Below are 22,534 nucleotides of genomic sequence, written 5' to 3' on the forward strand. Positions count from 1 at the left end.
AGTAGTTCTAAGTTCTAGGGGAGTGATGACCACAGCAGTTAAGTCCCATGGTGCTCAGAGCCATTTGAACCATTTTTTTGATTAACTGATTTGATGTGGAACATTAGCCATAAATAATATATCTCTTTTGTAAAGCTACAACACAGTTCATGGAATCAATGCTAAAGATAAGAATAATTTTCCTAAAGATTTAATGTCGCTTACTTTGGACCAGAAAGATATCCATTATTCAGGAACATACATTTTCAATGTCTTAGCAGCAGCTATGGAAAGTGTAACAACTAATAAAGGTAATATTAAGAGGAGCCTAAGTGACTTATTTGGTGGCACTAGTAAATTTTTAGTGGATATATATTTATCAAATAACGTCTGTGTTACATAAAACTGACTTTTGCTCATCTTCAGTGCAGAAATGTGATCATTGCAAACAAGACGTCGTAAACTGATCTTCTCTTTGATGATGTGTGGCTAGGACATCCATGAGAATTCTCATCTGTAGCTCAGTGTACAGCATAGTCATTTGCTTTTGAGATAAGTTCGTTATCTCTGAAATAGTAATAATAATAATAATGCATATGGCTAGGCCAGGAGCACCAGCTGCGGCTGCCTGCTGCAAATCTTTTTAGTTGACACCATTTTGGCGACTTGCATGTCGATGAATATTAAATGATGGTAAAGACGACACAACACCCAGTGCCTAACAGGAGAAAATATAACCCAGCTGGGAATCGAACCTGAGCACCCCACAGGGTGTCCCACTGCGCTGATCGCTCTCCTGTGGGGACAGACAGCTCTTTAATGAAAATCTTTTTATGATTTTTTGAGTTTTTGACATTCATGAGGTCTATTTCACTAAGAATTTGTGGGAGAGACACCAGCACATTTCTGTCTCTTCCTCTCTCTCTCTCTCTCTCTCTCTCTCTCTTTTTTTTTTTTTTCAAATATGTACGATTTAATCTTGTATTATTACATGTTGTACGTCTTTGAAGATCTCACTATGGATATGGTCAACAAAAAGAACATCTGATCTAATCTAATCCTGCGAGAGTTATGCTTCTGACTACCACATATCAAGACATGGGCACAAAATATGTGTGTGATGAACTTCTATGGTTTCTCAACTCGACAACTGAAGTTATCCGAAATTGTTAGCTGAAATATTTTTGGTTACAGTACAAAATAAAACTGTTTACATAAGATTTGAATAACTGAATATAATGGCTACCAGTTTACCACGTTTAAAGTAAAGTGATTTAATTCTAAGTGGGAGCCTTAGCAGAATGTAAGCCGAAGAATTCATTACTTGTATCGCAAATAATAGGATAAGGGTGTCAGGTAAATACCGGATGATATTTAAGTTCCCTGAGTCTGGGGCCAAAAGGAGGAGGGAAGTCTATATAAATATAGGTTCAAAATTACTTATTTCGAAACAGTAGAGCTTGATACGAATATCTCAAGACAAATTAAAGTTTGCCTCAAACTAGTGTTCGAACCCAGATGTCCTTCTTATCACAAGCAGTCAACTAAGTTTTTCTAATGGTATCGTAAATTTGTAATTAACCCACTGCTTCTAACTTATATGTGTCAAGTGAAGAAAACAAAAGCATGACCGTTATTGAACTGGGACATTGGGTAAATTCATGTGCTATGGAGTACAAGGCAAACAGTTACTGCTTTTGGTGATCCACTGTTGGATGTGGCATTTTACATCAACCTTTCACGTCGATTCACTATTAAATGGCCGGAAATCAGAAGTCCTATCGGAACACACAGGTGTAAGGCTACTGCTGTCGCAGTTCTCTCTCGTGTGTGCGAGCAATAGCGGCGGCGGGCTGTAGTAACGAGTAATACTACATCTCTAGACTCAACAGTGGATCTTGTGTGTGTATTGCTGGCATGCAGGCGACAGCGAAGGTTCGTTCCTAGCAGTAACCATGAGTGGACACTAAGAGGTGCAATATGATCCTTGTACACTACCGGCCATTAAAATTGCTACGCCAAGAAGAAATGCAGATGATAAACGGGTATTCATTGGACAAATATATTATACTAGAACTGACATGTGATTGCATTTTCACGCAATTTGGGTGCATAGATCCTGAGAAATCAGTACCCAGAACAACGACCTCTGGCCGTAATAACGGCCTTGATACGCCTGGACATTGAGTCAAACAGAGCTTGGATGGCGTGTACAGGTACAGCTGCCCATGCAGCCTCAACACGACACCACAGTTCATCAAGAGTAGTGACTGGCGTATTGTGACGAGTCAGTTGCTCGGCCACCCTTGACCAGACGTTTTCAATCGGTAAGAGATCTGGAGAATGTGCTGGCCAGGGCAGCAGTCTAAGATTTTCTGTATCCAGAAAGGCCCATACAGGACCTGCAACATGCGGTCGTGCATTATGTTGCTGAAATGTAGGGTTTCGCAGGGATCGAATGAAGGGTAGAGCCACAGGTCGTAACACATCTGAAATGTAACGTCCACTGTTCAAAGTGCCGTCAGTGCGAACAAGAGGTGACCGAGACGTGCAACCAATGGCACCCCATACCATCATGACGGGTGATACGCCAGTATGACGATGACGAATACACGCTTCCAATGTGCGTTCACCGCGATGTCACCAAACACGGATGCGACCATCATGATGCTGTAAACAGAACCTGGATTCATTCGAAAAAATGACGTTTTGCCATTCGTGCACCCAGGTTCGTCGTTGAGTACACCATCGCAGGCGCTCCTGTCTGTGATGTCCGCAGCCATGGTCTCCGAGCTTATAGTCCATGCTGCTGCAAACGTCGTCGAACTGTTCGTGCAGATGGTTGTTGTCTTGCAAACGTCCACATCTGTTGACTCAGGGATCGAGACGTGGCTGCACGATCCGTTACAGCCATGCGGATAAGATGCCTGTCATTTCGACTGCTAGTGATACGAGGCCGTTGGGATTCAGCACGGCGTTTCGTATTACCCTCCTGAGCCCACCGATTCCATATTCTGCTAACAGTCATTGGATCTCGATCAACGCGAGCAGCAATGTCGCGATACGATAATCCGCAATCGCGATAGGCTACAATCCGACCTTTATCAAAGTCGAATACGTGATGGTACGCATTTCTCCTCCTTACACGAGGCATCACAACAACGTTTCACCAGGCAACGCCGGTCAACTGCTGTTTGCGTATGAGAAATCGGTTGGAAACTTTCCTCATGTCAGCACGTTGTAGGTGTCGCCAGCGGCGCCAATGTTGTGTGACTGCTCTGAAAAACTTATCATTTGTATATCACAGCATCTTCTTCCGGTCGGTTAAATTTCGTGTGTGTAGCGTGTCATCTTCGTGGTGTAGCAATTTTAATGGCCAGTTGTGTAGTTACTGGAACGAGAATCGCTCCATGCCTGGGAAGCTTACACATCAGCGGTCCAGGGGAGGAGAAATCGTTTTGATAGGAAGTTTGATTAGATACAAAATCAGAAAGAAACTAGTACACCTGGAAAAACCACGTAGATTTTGATCCGATGACGGCATGTGCCACCTGGGTGATAGTAAATGTAATGATGACGGTTTCAGCGTCGTTTGTCAGCAGATAGCTTAGTGGTATAGCTACCAGAGAGCCTCTTAATAGGAAATTCTCACTGCCAGAAGACTCATTGTGGTGCAAACGAGTGAAGCAAGCAGGCAGCCATACAATGAAGATGCAACCGTGCTTCCTGCAGCCAAGTGAGCGAGTTTGAAAGGGGTCACATTGTAGCCTTCCTAGTGGTGGGATGGTCCTTTCGCAGCATTGCCACACAAATCGGACGTACTGCGTCAGTTGTGCAATGATGCTGGTGTCAGTGGTCACGTGAACATTCTCACACCAGTAGACAGGGTACAGAGTACAGACGCCCACCAGGTTGGTCATATTGTAGGGGCAGCAGTGTCAGATCGTACAGCTTCCACAGCACAGATGAAAAGGCTTCAGAGTCCGGATATGTCAACACGATCTCTGGCGAGCCGGTTATTAGCAGTGGGAGTACGGGCACGCACACCTTTAGCCCGTCTTCCACGCACACCACAGCATCGACGTCCACGGCTCGACTGAAGCCGTCAGAGATCGCTCGGAAGATGGAACGGCGCGCCGTAGTCTTCAGCGATGAAAGCAGATTCTGCTTTCACGCAAGTGATGGTCGCTTGCACTCACGATGTAGACCTGGTGAATGCTACCTCCCGAGTGTATTCGTCCAAGGCACACTGCCCCACCCAAGGCCTTATGGTTTGGGATAAAATAGGCTACAACTCTCTTTCGCCTTTGGTATTCATAGAGGGGATGCTAACAAGCACACGGTACGTGTAGAATATTGTGAAACCCGTTCTTTTGATATTCTTGCAACACGAAAGTGATGTGTTATTCAGGTATTATAATGCTTGCCCATACACCGCCAGTGAAACTCAGCATGCTCTTGGAAGACGTTCAGTAACTTCCCTGCCCGGCACGTTCTCTGGACTCGTCGCCAGTCGAGACAAGTGCCCCGAGCGACTTGTCAACCAACAACTCTTATTCTTGTAGAACTACGTGAACAGGTCGAACAGGATGGCATATCATATCCGAGGACAGTATTCGCCATCTGTACTGTCGACTGGATGTCAGAGTCAGTGGCTGCATTGCAGCTCGTGGAGGCTACACCACGTACTAATACGGTTTGCTTCAGCTTGGGTCGATACCTGGTACCTCAGAACCGCTTGTGCTATTGATCTGTAAATGTAATCATTTCATGTACACCACATGCACCACTGCAATAATAAATCTTCAGTGAATCGGAAACCTCTAAAAGGTGTTTCTCTGGCACTGTATTATGGCATATAATATATGTAGCTTATTCATTATTGAAGGACAGATATATGAACAATAATTTCTTATTTTACGCGTTCATTCTAAAATTTATCTTCACTATCCGAAGAACCTTATTTGCAAGTAGTTCATAGTCTCGAGTGGATGAGATGAGATGTAAGCAGAAGAGTTTGGAGATTTGTGAGTAATGCACACAAGTCACTGTGTTGAAGAATATGAACGATTTTAAGCGAAGTGAAGATGGCGCTAGCTGCTTTCTTTAGTGCAATCAAAAGACACAACCATCTATGTCACATATTTTAATACTCACAAACTGACTCATCAAAACATACATGGAACTTCTCGTTGACCTGGAATCATTTCACAGTACAGCTAAAGGAAAAAAATCAGAAAACTGTTAATCTCTAACTATAACATACGATGTTCTTTTTTAATTTGTTATCCGACTCTCTGTCTGCCGGACCGTCTGTTAAGATCCTCTTTTTTCTCAGGAACGGGTTGACTTATATATATGAAATGTATGTCGCATGCTAAGGTAAACAGTGTCTTCTCGGTGTAATAAATGAAAGCTTCTATGTCCTCCCCGATAGCTGAGTGGTCAGCGCTGCGGCTTGTCACGCCGAGGGGCCCGGTTTCGATTCCCGGCTGGGTCGGAGAGTTTCTCCATTCAGGGACTGGATGTTGTGTTGTCCTCATTATCATTTCATTATCATCAGTGGAAGGCAACGGGAAGACACCACTGGAGTCACTCCCCTGGACACTCATGTGGTGGACCTCTCTGACGAGGCTTCCCCATGACAAGAACTGCTGCAAGACAGAACACAAAGTTAGTTTCTAAGTCTATGTAATCAAAAGATACGGCCATTTATGTCACATAATTTGATACTAGCAAACTCAGTCATCAAAAGCTGTAGGGTACTTCCTGTCGACCTAGAATCGTGAAACTTGCCAAGGCGCAAAGTTTCACAGTACTTGTAAAGGAAAAAATACAATTGTTAATTTGTAATTACGAAGGTCACTCCAAAAGAAATGCACACTATTTTTGTAAAAATACAGTTTTCATTCTGCATGTGTGAAAGTTTTACAGTGTGTAGATACTTCCTCCCCACTTGTTTTCAAACGTAGTTCAACATGTTCCCGTGAGTGGCGCCATCACAGCCTGTCTTCAAGATGGCTGCTACACTTGACGTTCGTCAGAAGCAACGTGCTGTCATAGAATTCAAATGGTTCAAATGGCTCTGAGCACTATGGGACTTAACTTCTGAGGTCATGAGTCCCCTACTAACCTAAGGACATCACACACATCCATGCCCGAGGCAGGATTCGAACTTGCGACCGTAGCGATCGCGCGGTTCCAGACTGTAGCACCTAGAACCGCTCGGCCACCCCAGCCGGCTGTCATAGAATTCCTGTGCTGTGAAAACGAGGCAGTGGGAAACATCCACAAGATGTTGAAAAAGGTGCTGCTGTCGATCGCAGTACAGTTAGTCGGTGGGCAAGCAGGTTACGTGACGAAAGCGGGCACGACAATATTGAGGATTGTCCTCGCAGCGGCAGGCCTCGTACTGCACACACTCCAGACAATGTGCAGAGAGTTAACGAATTGGTGACTGCTGAGAGACGCATCACAGTGAACGAATTGTTCAACTGTTTAGATGTTTGCGAAATCTTATGGGACTTAACTGCTAAGGTCATCAGTCCCTAAGCTTACACACTACTTAACCTAAATTATCCTAAGGACAAACACACACACCCATGCCAGAGGGAGGACTCGAACCTCCGCCGGAACCAGTCGCACAGTACATGACTGCAGCGCCTTAGACCGCTCGGGAACGAATTGTTACGCTATCTTGGGATAGGGGAAGGAAGTGTTTGCAGAATACTGAAAGTGTTGGCATTAAAAAAGGTTTGTGCCAGGTGAGTTCCGAGGATGTTGACAGTGGCTCACAAAGAAACAAGAAAAACGGTATGCAGCGAAGTTTTGGAACAATACCAGAATGGTGGAGATCAATTTCTTGGAAGAATTGTGACAGGTGATGAAATATGGCTCCATCATTTTTCACCAGAGACGAAGAGGCAATCAATGGAGTGGCATCATGCAAATTCACCCAAGAAAAAAAATTCAAAACCACACCTTCTGCTGGAAAAGTTATGGCTATGGCGTTTTTAGATTCCGAAGGACTCTTGCTTGTGGACATCATGTCAAGTGGAACCACCACAAATTCTGATGCATATGTGACAACACTGAAGAAACTTCAAGCTCGACTGAGTCGTGTTCGACCACATCGGCAAAAGCAGGATGTTTTGCTGTTGCACGGCCACATGTCAGTCAAAAAACCATGGAAGTGATCACAAAACTCGGATGGACAACACTGAAACACCCCCCTTACAGTCCTGACCTGGCTCCATGTGACTATAATCTCTTTGGGAAACTGAAAGACTCTCTTCGTGGAACAAGGTTTGAAGATGATGACTCCCTTGTGCGCGCTGCCAGAGAGTGGCTCCAACAAGTTGGTCCAGAATTTTACCGTGCGGGTATACAGGCGCTGGTTCCAAGATGGCGTAAGGCAGTTGAGAGGGATGTAAATTATGTGGAGAAATGAAAATATTGTTCGTAAAGGATGCATCTACACGCTGTAAAACTTTCAAACATGTAGAATGAAAGATGAATTTTTTTAAAAAAATAGTGTGCATTTCTTTTGGAGTGATCCTTGTACATCACACGAAAAAACTGTTTTTGTCATTTGTTATCCGACTATTTGTGTGTCCTATTAAGACAAATTTTTCTCAGAAATGCGTAGACGTCTATCTTGTCTATATCAATGTCGACTACAGGGAAAGGTCGTCGAGCTTCTTGATTACCAGGATTGACGAACTATCTGTATACGTAACTAAGTTTTTCAGGAACCCTCGGTGTGCGTGTCCTACTCGAACTTGTCCGGATTTTTTTCTTAACTACCAGGAAATCTTGCATCATAAGCTTGGACCAGTTGATCAGGCCATCTCTTCAGAGACAGAATATCACAGGTTCTCCGGGCTCCCTTCTCCTCTTACATTTCTAGCTATACCTCAAGATGAAGACGATTTGAGAAGCACACCAATTTCAGAGCCAAGGGAATACTGCACAACATGAGTGGGTACTGCACTGCCGTAAGCTGCTGAAATCATCGAGTATAGAAGCAATTTTTGCTCGATCAACATTGGACAGACGGTTGTACAAATCTCGAACAGACAAATATGCTGCAAGATATACTATGTGGAATTTCATAATCGATATACGGCTGTCATGAAAAGCTATTTTATTTCAGAATTTAACCTTTGATGTAACTGTAGGCTAGTTACCTTGCACTTGAAGTCGTCAGTTTCAATCAGGTTAACCAGAACTTCCAGTCCTCCGGTATCTCTTATGGCCGTCTGGTTGGCGTCGGTGGTGAGGTCGTGGTCCTTGAGGCAGCAGAGTGCGATAACCGTCGCTGTCTGGTTTCCTGACTACACATCGAAAACATAATTTCAATTATGCACAAGTAAAAGTCAAAGAGTATGTCCCTCGTTATAGTTACAGAACATATCTAGGAGGAAGACGAATCACCTGGAAACGATGCCCTCCCCTCCCAATTAAGGGAAATTAGGGTGTAACCATGAGCATCAACAGAAATTTTCCAAAGGAAAGTCGGGTGGGAGGGATGGGGATGAACCGGCCGGAGTGGCCGAGCGGTTCTATGAGCTTCAGTCTGGAGCCGTGCGACCGCTACGGTCGTAGGTTCGAATCCTGCCTCGGGCATGGATGTGTGTGACGTCCTTAGGTTAGTTAGGTTTAAGTAGTTCTACGTTCTAGGGGACTGATGACCACAGATGTTAAGTCCCATAGTGCTCAGAGCCATTTGAACCATTTCTTTGATGGGGATGAGGTGGGGTGGGGGGGAAAGCCAAACATAAAATTTAAAAAAAATTGCGGCTCCAGGGTATAGATAGCCGCCATCGGCATGGGAGAGCGGTGTGCTGACCTCACGCCCCTCCATACTGCATCCAAATGACGTCATTGGCTGAGGATGAGAAGCCGGTCGGTCGGACCCGATTAACCCATCTGAGACATAACGCGGAGCTTTGCTTTGATTTGCTATTTCAGCGACATGGGACATTGTAGCGTAATACACAGAAGGACTATGGCAGCAAACACATCACCGTAAACGAATAACAACAATGTAATAGTAAAGACTTTTTTATTTCTCTCTTATTGCGGTCCGCCATAAAACACAAACCAGTCGCCTTAGAAAGGAGAATTTCAAAGCATAAGTGTCAAACGAAAATTCCTTTCATTTTTTCAGCCTCTTCAATTCACTAAATCATAAACTGCATCAGAAAATTTTATACAGTCAAATAAAAAACCTTAAATAATGTGTTACGGGTTTTTTGATTCGAAAATTGCTATAAACAACTCTTTTGTCAAGCTAATTACCACAAAATTTGTCCTCGCAGGGCCCACACCACACGTTCAGCTTAGAGGTCTATGAACTCCAAATAAGGTCCTCCTGTCAAAGGCTGGGATTGAATGCGACGACGGATTGGTGCATGTGGTGCATGTATCAGTACCAACGTAGAGCATTTTGAACATTTCATGGAAAGAAAGGGTTTCATGTTGGCTGGTGGTTCATTATCTTCCCCACAACTAAGGTATAGTTCACAGATTAGAAAATGTAGTCTAACCTGGAAATATAGGGTTTCGGACCAGCTTCCAAATACAATATTTCCTTCTTCTAAACGAGAGGAATGTGTTATGAAAGCAATCTGGATGTACTTTTTTAATAGTATTATGAGATCCGTGAAACCACATTTGGTCAGAAAACGAGTTAAATACTTTATTTGTAGAATTAACAAAAATTAATAAAACGCGAAATAATGTGAGAGAGTACAAGAACAAATAACTCGTTACAGAGAAAATTTCTCAACCACTGACAGGAACTCTCATACAAAATAGGACTGTGTCACAAAGAAATCTTCGAACTCGAGCTTGAAAGTATTCCTAGCGATGTGAACAATGCCCTACACGAATTTCGCGAACCGACAGATCAGATTGAACGATCTAATCTGGCATAAGACTATTGTTGGTGGAATCACAGAGCTGTCCCAAAATATAACAAGGTACGTGGTAATAGAGTGAAACTAAGCAAAATAAACAAGCTTTCACGTTTAGTGTCACAGACAGCGGAGATCATTCTTTAGTAAAATAGCAGTATTCAACTTCTGCACAACTTCTTTAACGTTACACTTCCAACAAAGCCTACCATATACTCTCAGTCCAAATGTATCAAATGACGTGCTTCACTGACTGTTTGGCCTCCATGAGACAGTAAAATTTCGCTTTCAGAAGAATTCTGTGTCAGAAAATATATTCATTGCGATTCTTTGTAGTTAAGCTGTAATCTGTTCTCCGAATGCCACAAACTGATGTTACTGACTAGGCTATTAGCTACCTCATTTATATTACGCTTCATGTCTTCTGAATAACGCTTGTACCATTTGAAAAGAAAAAAAAATGTTAGAGTCATCTATCATAAGCATCAAGAAAAGCAATGGATCCAGAATAGAACCGTGTGGTATACCCCACTTTATATGACTTTTCTTCCCGCTCCTCCCCCCCTCCTCCAAATCAAATTCAAATCATTTTCCTGTTCGTTAACACTGGAGGACACTGTTTTGCTTCCAGTTTTTCAGACATAAATTGGACCACTGTTGTGCCTCTTCGCTGATTCCACAATGTTCCAACTAAACTGAAAATGCTGCATGATCCACACAATAAAGTGCCTTTGTTAAATCAAAGAAAATACTACTGCCCTCAACTTATCCCTTAGAGCTACTAGTGTCTCACACCCATAAGCGTCCGCAAGAACCGGCAAGAGAGGTTCTGTCTCCCACCTTCTCCAGCTCCTAGGATCTGGAGTGTAGAGTTTTTATTCATTACAGGATTCTCATACTTTTCTAGAAGTAACTTCCCGTACTCACGCTAAGTTTATCGTTTAGTCAGCTGTAGTATTACGTGGCGGATCGCGAAGAGACAGAACAATTGTATCGTGTCATGTTTTGGGGCAGCTCTGTGCTTCAATCAACAACAGCTTTGGGCCAGATTAGGATGGTCAGTCAGATCTGCCTCGTAAGTTCGCGAAATTCGTGTAGGGCGTTGTGCAGGTATCTCGGAATTCTTTCAAGTCCGGGTTGGAATGTTTCTTTGCGCCACTCCTTGTATTTTGTCCACGACTTTCTCTAAAAAATGGCTCTGAGCACTATGGGACTTAACATCTACGGTCATCAATCCCCTAGAACTTAGAACTACTTAAACCTAACCAACCTAAGGACGTCACACAACACCCAGTCATCACGAGGCAGGGAAAATCCCTGACACCGCCGGGAATCGAACCCGGCAACCCGGGCGTGGGAAGCGAGAAAGCTACCGCACGACCACGAGCTGCGGGCGACTTTCTTTCAGTGGTTGAAAACATTTATCTGTGACACACATTTTTTCGTGTTTTATTACTTCCGTTGATTATATATTTTCTTATTAGTATTCTATAGACAGTGTACTGGCTCGCTCTGTGAACAAGTAGGTGTGGCTACCGTGGTCCCACGGACCACATAAATGTTGTAAAAATAAATGCAGCGAGACTGCTTTCAGAACACATTCCTCTTACATAGGAGAAGAAAATATTTAATTTTGAAGCTGGTCCGGAAACCATCTAATTCCAGGTTACAGTACCTTTTCTATAACTCTCAACAGTACTTTAACCGTTAGGAACAGAATGTACCAGCGAACCACATTAAGTGGTTCTTGCATGAAAAGTTCTAAATGCCCTCTGCTGGTATTGATATATTCACCAACCCGTCGTCGCATTGAATCCCAGATGAACAGGTTTCTACAGCAGGTTAGTATTTAGAGTTCATAGATCTCTGGGCTGAACCTGTTGTGTTGGGCCCGCTTTCGTGATAATTAGCTCAACAAAATAGTATTCTAGAGCAATTTTGGAATTAAACACTTGTAACACTGCATTTAAGGTTTTTTATTGTATCTCACTGTATAAAATTTTCCTATGCCACTTATGATTCAAAGAGTTGATGAGATTGAAAAAACGAAAGGAATTTTCGTTTGTCACTTCTGCTTTATAAATGATCTTTTTAGGGCGATTAGTTGTTTTTCTTTTGCTAGCCATAATAAAAGGTTACACGGAAAAATACATTGTTGTCGTTCGCTTACGATGATGTATACGCTGCGACAATAGTTCGGTGTGTTACGTTACAACGTCCCATATTGCTATAATAGCAAAGCAAAGCCCCTCGTTATGGCTACAGTTGGGACCGACCGACTGCCGTGTCATTCTCTACCGATGGCGTCATTTGGATACTGTATGACGTGATAAAATAAGAAACCGGAGTCGACAAGGAACAGATATGGAACCCAGTATTCGTATCAGAATGTAAATGATCTTTGGGTGACGTAAGGTCAAGTAAGGCAAAAGGGATCGATAACATTCCATTGGAATTTCTAAAATCATTGTGGGAAGTGACCCCAAAACGACTATTCAGGCTGGTCGGTAGAATCTATGTGACTAGTGATAAACCGTGAGACTTTTGGAAAAACTTCATCCACACAATTCCGAAGTTAGCAAGAACCGACAAGTGCGAGAATCATCGCACACTCAGCTTAACAGATCATGCCTCCAAGTTGGTAATAAGAATAATATACAGAAGGATGGGACTGTTAGCGAACGATCAGTTTCACTTTAGGAAAAGTAAAGGGACGAGGGAGGCAATTGTGACGTTGCCGTTGAAAATGGAGAGAAAGACTAAAGAAAAAGCAAGACAAGTTCGTACGTTTGTCGACCTGGAAAAAGTGTTCGACAATGGTACTAGATGTCCGAAATTTTCAGAAAAATATGGATGAACTATAGGGAGAAACGTGTAATATCCATTATGTCCAAGATCCAAGAAGGAACAATAAAATTGAAGTGCGGAGTACTTGGATTAAAAAGGACGTAAGACAGGGATGTAATCTTTCGCCCCTATTATTCAATCTATACATCGAAGTGCAATGGATTACAATTCAGGGTGAAAGGATATTGATGATAAGATTCGCTGATGACTATGCTATCCTAACTGAAAGTTAAAAAGAATTTTAGGATCTGTTGAAAGAAATGAACAGTCTAAAGAGAACAAAATATGGACTGAGAATAAATCGAAGAGAAACGAAAGTAATGAGAAAGAGTAGAACTGAGAGCAGCGATAAACTTCATATGAGACTTGGGGATCACGAAAGTGGATGAAGTTAAGGAATACTGCTACATAAGAAGGAAAAAAAAAGGGTAGACGGAGAAAGGAGGGCGTACAAGGAAGACTAGCACTGGCAAAAAAAGGAAGTCTAGTATCAAACATAGGTCTTAATTAAGGAAGAAATTTCTGAGAGTGTATGTTTAGAGTACAGGATAGTATGGTAGTGAAACATGGACTGTGGGAAAACGGGAACAGAAGACAACAGAAAGAGTTGAAAATTAGGTGGACCGATAAGGTAAGGAACGAGGATGTTTTGCGCAGAACTGGCGAGAAAAGGAATATGTGTGGAACACTGACAAGAAGAAGGAACAGGATGAAAGGATGTCCATTAAGGCATCAGGGAATGACATCCATGGTATTAGAGGAAACTGTAGAGGGAAAAAACTGCAGAGGAATGCAGAGATTGGAGTACATACAGCAAATAATTGAGGCTATAGGACACAAGTATTACTCTGAGATGAAGAGGTTTACGCAGGAGAGGATTTCGTGGCGGATCGCATCAAACCAGTCAGAAGAGTAATTAAAGAAAAAAATGTAGGGGCGTGGGGTCAGCACACTGCTCTCCTCGCTTTTGGCGCTTTTTTAGACCTTGGAGTCGCTACTTCTCCTACAAGTAGCTCCTCAATTGGCATCACGAGGCTGAGTGCGCTCGCTCCAGTCCTCCCAGCAAGAAAATTTCATGTCACTACTTGGAATCGAATCCGGGTCCTCCGCACATCAGCCAGACACGCTGAGCACTGAGCTACTGAGGCGAAGGTTGCTGTAATAGCGATGCTGAATAAATTTCTTGGTTTGTTTCCTGTTGATAGTACCATAATTGTTGCCACAAAAATATTTTTTACAAGTATACAGCAATATTTTAAAACTGCTTTTGTTTTTTTTTTTTTGTTCTCACTAAAATGTGCACGGCGATCACCTAACATCTATTGTTGCCACGAGTCAGTGTGTTGTCTTGTCAGGAAATTCCCAAACTTTCAGACCGTACATCGATATAACATTAAGCTTTTCACAACTTTAAGACGCAAGAATCCGTGTCTAACTAAATCGAGCTCACTTCAAACTGCAAACATTCCGTTAACTGTAAATTGAAAAGTCGAAGTGAAGTACTACAGGTATGACCAGCCACCAATGGGAATTTGAAGCAAGGAATCGCGGGCTTTGAGTGGTGAATCCTGACTTAAATTGTATTGGCTGTCCACTGAAAAATTCAGCCGAGTAAGCTCATACAAAATAGGTATGTCTACGTCTCTTACGATTGTAAGAAGGCCTACGGCAGGCAATTAAAATAAACTCATTTCCTATTTTAAACTTATGTGGTGCGGTTCCTTAGGTCGGATCCTAGGTAGCCTGGGCTTAAATAAGGCCCTATTCCACAATACAGACGCCAAAACGCTCAGCATTTTGTTATCGTGGCTCGATACGTGACAGCTTACGAGTAGCCCACAAGTAAAAGTCTAGTGCTTTTCAGTCTGGAGAATCGGTCCACCTCTTCCTTACAATCTGTCACGAAATCTGTTATGTAGTAGCCAACGGGCATTAACACTAAAATGAAGAGAAACTTCATCGTGCGTCGAGTACATGTTTCCCCGTATCGATAAGTCCTCATCCTCTGGCACATCAGGTAGAGAAGTGACTCCCAACCTAAGGGAGGGAGGGAAAGGGAGGGGGGGGGGGGGGAGAGGAGGTGAATTTAAATTTTGTATGAGGTAAAACCAAAAAGGAGGCAGCAATCCGTTGCAGTGCTGTTTATTGCATATCTAGGTTTCGGTCACTGTATGGCCATCTTCAGTGCAATAAATGCAAGTTAAAACATGAAAAACACTTGCACATGCACAAAGTCCAGTATACACGAGATGAATTCAGCCTCTGACATCAACAGTCCAGTTGCGTCCACGTATATATACAAGTGGTTTTAATATTTTAACCTACATTTCCTGCACTGAAAGTGGCCACACAGTGACCGAAATCTAGATACACAATAAACATCATTGCTATTGACTGCTACATCCTTTACTACTTGAAATGAACACAGTCGCCGGGCACGACTGTCTCCACGTGGAATCAAACTTGATGAACCCAGGCTACTTGTTACCACTGTGGATAATTATGTTGTCACTGAATCGAATCGCTTTGTAAACTTGTCTCATAGCAAAGCCAGTGAAACACTTTTGCGACCTGCCGAACGTAGCTGTGGTGGAAGCGAGGAGGAATATTTCTGAACGAACTGAGGCAGGAACATTGACTGTTGCTTTAGCTAAATGTTGACTGACGCCTTTAAATGCCCATTCAGTTAATATTTTCTTGATGCCAAGTAGTGTGGTCCCTAATGTTTCGAACACATTTTTTAATTGCTAAAAACTGTGCATCGAGTTATTGAAGTACATTTTCCGTTTATGATATGTATGGTTACATTTGATCCACGTAAGTACAGTATAAAGAAAACCACCATACCCACAATTAAGGTTTTACAGTTTCGTTCCGCCAGTTATCGAATGATTTTTACAGTTTTCTTATTCCTTCGAAAGCTAATTACTACGAATAATAAACACTCTGGACTCTCTTTTACTTTTACGCTATCCGTGTTAACATTAAAAACGCTAACGGAAGAATACGGCAGTCTATTCTCCGACGAGCGACGTCACCGTTATCGATACTTTATATATTATATTTTTAACACTTACATCGTCACGAAAAGTGCTAGAAAAGTGGAGGGGAATTCCGGATTACGTTAAACGTGGACTACGCAGAAAGAATCGATTTATACCTGGATCATTAAAGAAATTACCAACAGGTAATAAGAAAGTATTATAGTATCTGACATCCTTGTGATATATGTAATATTAATTTTTCTTGTTTTTATTGATTATTAAATATGATAAAGATGTATTTGTGTGTTGCTTTTTACGCCGTTCTATACATTTATCATCGACATTTTGGAGTCGATTATCATCGACCATCCACAGTTTGGCAACATCTCACATCCCTAGGAAAGTGTAGTTGGTGGAACGTGTGAGTGAACATTCCATCCCCATGGCTCGTGTCGGCTGTGGTAGGAAGATTCCAGGGCGTATGCGGCGAGGAACAGGGTAGGCCAGCTGCCCATCCCCCTCTCCCCACCCACCCAGCCAGAGATTCCGTAGTTTAACGGGCGCTATCGTGACACCAATTATACTCATAGTTTGGAATGTTTAAACAGCATAATATATCTGTTGGCCTATCGCAAACCGCAAATAAATATTTCGGAAGTTACAATGATTTGTAGAAACGCACGTGGACAGGAGTGATATTCTAATATGGGCCATTGCTGTACCATGAGTAAAGGAACGAATATTTTCCAATTTAAAAGGTTGTCAGAAGTTTAAAGACTGTTTCTCCACGTTATCGAAGTTTTGAACGTTTCTATAATATGAACTTAAACGACAGATTCAATAACGTTTTAATTCATTAACATGGATAGTATGCTTCACAGGGAACATATTCCTTATTCAATAGAAACATTAATACATTCGATTTGTTTCAAATGACTTTATTGTTTGCAAAGAGTTCATCATTGGGAAAGAATATTTTATATGAACTTTTTGTGTACGTGTTAGTTTACATCATATAGTTTAACATCCATATGTGGCTCATGCAGGCGGCCATTATGATGGCGGCTCAGTAAGTACCTGTGTTTGAAGACAGATGACATTACTAATGAAAGTTGAGGTTATCATGGTACACCGCCATCTGCAGGCCGACAAAGGTTAATTTAGATATGACAGATATTTCAGTAAATTGTGCCGTAGGTTTTTCGTCGAGATGGAAAACAAGCAGTATCGTTCAGTGACTCAATTTTTTACATTGGTGGGAAAATGTGTGAAGGTATAGAATGCAAATTATCAATAACACCAGTTAGGTTGCTTCAACGCGTTCCTACGAGGTCTAACATTTATTTTTTATGAGGATATCCCAGGATACCAGGCAGGTGTGGATATTGGAGAGATGATTGGAAAATTCCACAACATAATTTTCATTACGTATGTTTTTGGACAGGGTCCGCCTTCAGCAAAACACAATTTTTTTTTTAACCCAAACATGTTTCACTGCAGTTGCAGCATCTTCAGTGGGCTTTCATTTTTCATCTGTTAATGATAAACAATGTTCTTTACTGTTTGTATACATGTAACTATTAGTTTTTAAATCGTAATTACAGATATTTGAAAAAACACATAAATTATGAATTCATACCTTTTTACCACATGGTGTGGTTTTTCTGATGTGTTGTGTTTCTACAGTGACTGGTTTGTTCCCCAGTTTGTCATCTGCAACCACTTATACCTTAAAGTAGATAAATTGTATCAGCTAAAATTACGATTTGAAAACTTGTTATTTCTATGCCAGAAATGATTTAATTCTATATGTGTGTGTGTGTGAGTGTGTGTGTGTGTGTGTGTGTGTGTGTGTGTGTGTGTGTGTGTCTGTTTACGTAATGTTTCACTTACATTTTCTTTTTCTTCATCTTCATCACTCTCAAACACTGCCGCTGTCACTGCCACTGTTTCACTGTTTACCAGCTGTAAAAACAAACATAGCGAGCAGTGGAACAGTTGAACGTGTAAAAACACCCCCCACCCCAGCCCCCCTCACACACAAAATAAAAAAATAACAAAAAAATAAAAAAATAATAAATCCTAAAACCTACTGTCACATTCACTCTCTCTCTCTCTCTCTCTCTCTCTCTCTCTCTCTCTCTCTCTCTCTCCCTATTCGCACACACGCACACACACACACACACACACACACACACACATAGAATGAAATAATTTCAGGCATAGAAATAACAATTTTTCAAATCGTAATTTTGGCTTAAACAATTTATCTACTTTAAGATATAAATGGTTGCAGATGACAAACTGGGGAACAAAACAGTCACTGTACAAACACAACACATCAGAAAAACCACACCATGTGGTGAAAAGGTATGAATTCATAATTTATGTGTTTTTTTCAAATATCTTTAATTACGATTTAAAAACTAATAGTTACATGTATACAAACAGTAAAGAACATTGTTTATCTTTAACAGATGAAAAATGAAAGCCCACTGAAGATGCTGCAACTGCAGTGAAATATGTTTGGGTTAAAAAAAAATTGTGTTTTGCTGAAGGCGGACCCTATCCAAAAACATACTTATTGTTAAAGCAAACATGGAAAAAAAGAGCTTAAACCCGAAGATGATTATAATTTTCGTTGATGGTCGAACAGATTTGTGCCATGTAGCTTCTTAGACAAGAAAAAAACGATCACTCGATATTACTATAGTGGCATATGGGACCTTTTTGACAGGAAATTAAAGGTAATATGTTTCCGTTTATCAAAGAGGAAAAACTGTTTGACCACGACAACATGCTACCAAATTCACCTGGAGCTGTCACCGCCAATAGATTTCTTCTTGAAGTCACTTCCTAGTAGGCTTCGAGAGAAACTAGCTTTCCCCTGGAGTGAGTTTAGCGGCATCGAGTCACTGGTTATTTGAATGTAGTCCTTGAGTTGCTGTTGCACTCCCTTATTTGTCTGAGTTTACTCTGTTAAAATTATTTCCGGTTCCAAATTTGAGGAACTGGCCTTTTGGTAAAAAATTCTGCTTAAATGAGGTGATCAGCGTTGAGAGAGACCATTTTAGAGCTCGCTAATTGCTACCTTGAAGGGACTGAAAAAACTGGTGAGGATGTTGGGAAAAGTGTATAAGCTTAAAGCGGATTATGTTGAAAGTTATTAGGGGATTGTTGAAAAATACATAATTTGTTACAGAAAAAGGCGTCTTTGTTCCTAAGAAAGCTACTTACTGAAACGTCCTTGAAAGCTGCTATGACAGACAGCCTCGAAAGGAACCGTTACTTCAGAAAATGCGATAAAGATCCAAACTACAGAACCGAGAAATATTACAGTGATTCCAGAGATTAAACAAGCTAGCAAATTCATCTGGAGCTGTCACCGCCAATCGACGTTGTTTTGAAGCCACTTCTCAGTAGGCTTCGAGTGAAACTAGCTTTTCCCTGGAGTGAGTTTAGCTGCATCGCGCCACTGGTTATTTGAATCTAGTCCTTGAGTTGCTGTTGCACTCCCTTATTTGCCTGAGTTTGTTCTGTTAAAATTTTTTCCGATTCGAGAGTTTAGGAACTGGCCTTCTGGAAAAAAATTCTGCTTAAATGAGGTGATCAGCGTTGAGAGAGACCATTTTAGAGCTCGCTAATTGCTACCTTGAAGGGACTGAAAAAACTGGTGAGGATGTTGGGAAAAGTGTATAAGCTTAAAGCGGATTATGTTGAAAGTTATTAGGGGATTGTTGAAAAATACATAATTTGTTACAGAAAAAGGCGTCTTTGTTCCTAAGAAAGCTACTTACTGAAACGTCCTTGAAAGCTGCTATGACAGACAGCCTCGAAAGGAACCGTTACTTCAGAAAATGCGATAAAGATCCAAACTACAGAACCGAGAAATATTACAGTGATTCCAGAGATTAAACAAGCTAGCAAATTCATCTGGAGCTGTCACCGCCAATCGACGTTGTTTTGAAGCCACTTCTCAGTAGGCTTCGAGTGAAACTAGCTTTTCCCTGGAGTGAGTTTAGCTGCATCGCGCCACTGGTTATTTGAATCTAGTCCTTGAGTTGCTGTTGCACTCCCTTATTTGCCTGAGTTTGTTCTGTTAAAATTTTTTCCGATTCGAGAGTTTAGGAACTGGCCTTCTGGAAAAAAATTCTGCTTAAATGAGGTGGTTAGCGTTGAGAGAGTCTATTTTAGAGGTCGCTAATTGCTAGCTTGAAGGGACTGAAAAAACTGGTGAGGATGTTGAGAAAAGTGTATAAGCTTAAAGGGGATTATTTTGAAAGATTATTAGGGGATTGTTGAAAAATACATAATTTGTTACTGCAAAAGGCGTCTTTGTTCCTAAGAAAGCTACTTACTGAAACGTCCTTGAAACCCGCTCTGACAGACAACCTCGAAAGGAACAGTTACTTCAGAAAACGCGTTACAGATCCAAACTGGAAAACCGAGAAATAGTACAGTGATTCCAGAGATTAAACTGAAATGGAGACGTGCAAGGAGTGGGTAAGTGTCAATGCACGCCGTGCAGACGAGTACTGGCCTTCATGTACTTGACGAGCTTCTGGATCTGCCAGAACTCGGAAGAGAGGTCCGAGCTGCGGGCAGACTCCTGGAAGCGCGACTCGTCCTCCGAGGAGGAGGAGGACTCCGTGGAGGAGGAGTCGCTGCCGTCGTCCAGGTCGGTCACCAGCACCACCCGGGGGCCACCGCCGCCCGCTGCGCCGCCCCGCTCCGGCATTTGTGGGACTGGGGAATCCCCGAACTCCAAATCCCTGTAAACACCAATCACAGTGCCTTATAGGAGAGCCCCTCCAGTCCGAGTCCCTGCGCACACCACATAGCACATACTATAAGTGAATCCCCAACGTCCAATTCCATACACACAAAGCGTAATGTGCGTTACAGGAAAGTTTCCGTAGTCCAAGTCCCTGTGCACACCCCACAGCGTGTACACTACTGGCCATTAAAATTGCTACACCAAGAAGAAATGCAAATGATAAACGGGTATTCATTGGACAAATATTTTATACTAGAACTGACATGTGATAACATTTTCACGCAATTTTGGTGCATAGATTCTGAGAATACAGTACCCAGAACAACCACCTCTGGCCGTAATAACGGCCTTGATACGCCTGGGAATTGAGTCAAACAGAGCTTGCATGGCGTGTACATGTACAGCTGCCCATGCAGCTTCAACACGATACCACCGTTCATCAAGAGTAGTGACTGGCGTATTGTGACGAGCCAGTTGCTCGGCCACCATTGACCAGACGTTTTCAATTGGTGAGAGATCTGGAGAATGTGCTGGCCAGGGCAGCAGTCGAAGATTTTCTGTATCCAGAAAGGCCCATACAGGACCTGCAACATGCGGTCGTGCATTATCCTGCTGAAATGTAGGGTTTCGCAGGGATCGAATGAAGGGTAGAGCCACGGGTCGTAACACGACTGAAATGCAACGTCCACTGTTCAAAGTGCCGTCAATACGAACAAGAGGTGACCGAGACGTGTAACCAATGTCACCCCATACCATCACTCCGGGTGATACGCCAGTATGGCGGTGACGAATACACGCTTCCAATGTGCGTTCACCGCGATGTCGCTAAACACGGATGCGACCATCATGATGCTGTAAACAGAGCCTGGATTCATCCGAAAAAACGACGTTTTGCCATTCGTGCACCCAGTTTCGTCGTTGAGTACACCATCACAGGTGCTCCTGTCTGTGATGCACCGTCAAGGGTAACTGCAGCCATGGTCTCCGAGCTGATAGTCCATGCTGCTGCAAACGTCGTCGAACTGTTCGTGCAGATGGTTTTTGTCTTTCAAACGTCCCCATATGTTGACTCAGGGATCGAGACGTGGCTGCACGATCCGTTACAGCCATGCGGATAAGATGTCTGTCATCTCGACTGCTAGTGATACGAGGCCGTTGGGATCCAGCACGGCGTTCCATATAACCCTCCTGAACCCACCGATTCCATATTCTGCTAACAGTCATTGGATCTCGACCAAAGCGAGTAGCAATGTGGCGATACGATAAACCGCAACCGCGATAGGCTACAATCCGACCTTTATCAAAGTCGGAAACGTGATGGTACGCATTTCTCCTCCTTACACGAGGCATCACAACAACGTTTCACCAGGCAACTGCTGTTCGTGTATGAGAAATCGGTTGGAAACTTTCCTCATGTCAGCACGTTGTAGGTGGAAGAGTGTGGCAACTACATATCGTCACATCATACACTGTTTAGGTGGCGTAGTCGCTTCCAATGTGTTCTAACAAGTCTGAATGGCAAAGAACGGAGTGGCATTACACCTCTATGTGAAGAACTGGCAATCACTAGAGAAACGGAAGCCCTGGTCTTCGAAGAGCAACGTATCACAATCGAGGCAGTGGCGGGAAAAACTTAAAATCAGTCATTGGTCAGTTTTCAAGATTTTTCACATATTTTGAACATGACAAACATCGCTGTTCGTTGGATTCCGGGACTGCTCACATCAGTTCAAAAAGTCCGCGGAACTGAGGTAGCAGCAAAAACCTAGCAGCTGTATCAGGTCGATCCAGACGACCTCTTCAGCCGCCCTGTTACCATAGATGAGAGATGCACGTATTACTAGAACCTCAAAACAAAGGAGCAAAGAAATAAGTGGAAACATCAGCGGTGGAGGGTTAAGCTTTGCTGGTGATACATCAGGAAAATGTCGGCCGAAGAAACCAAAACATAAACCAACAGGTCATAGGTCAAGTGGCCACGAAAGCCTCAACAATTTTGTACAAATTAAAAATGTTAGGAAAAGTTG

General features: G+C 42.4%; 1 protein-coding gene across 1 annotated transcript in view; it reads right to left on the reverse strand.

Annotated features, from left to right (window-relative positions):
- The window catches only part of LOC124799106 (armadillo repeat-containing protein gudu), a 205,876-nt gene that overhangs the window by 168,455 nt on the left and 14,887 nt on the right, over positions 1-22,534 (reverse strand). Inside the window, exons 2-3 of the mRNA XM_047262645.1 lie at positions 20,271-20,502; positions 8,169-8,315 (exon numbers count right to left, since the gene is read on the reverse strand). Of these exons, the coding sequence (XP_047118601.1) occupies positions 8,169-8,315; positions 20,271-20,502 (379 nt within the window). The remainder of the gene's footprint in view (positions 1-8,168; positions 8,316-20,270; positions 20,503-22,534) is intronic.

This window comes from Schistocerca piceifrons, chromosome 5 (genome assembly GCF_021461385.2).
Source record: "Schistocerca piceifrons isolate TAMUIC-IGC-003096 chromosome 5, iqSchPice1.1, whole genome shotgun sequence".
NCBI classification, from domain to species: Eukaryota; Metazoa; Arthropoda; class Insecta; order Orthoptera; family Acrididae; genus Schistocerca; species Schistocerca piceifrons.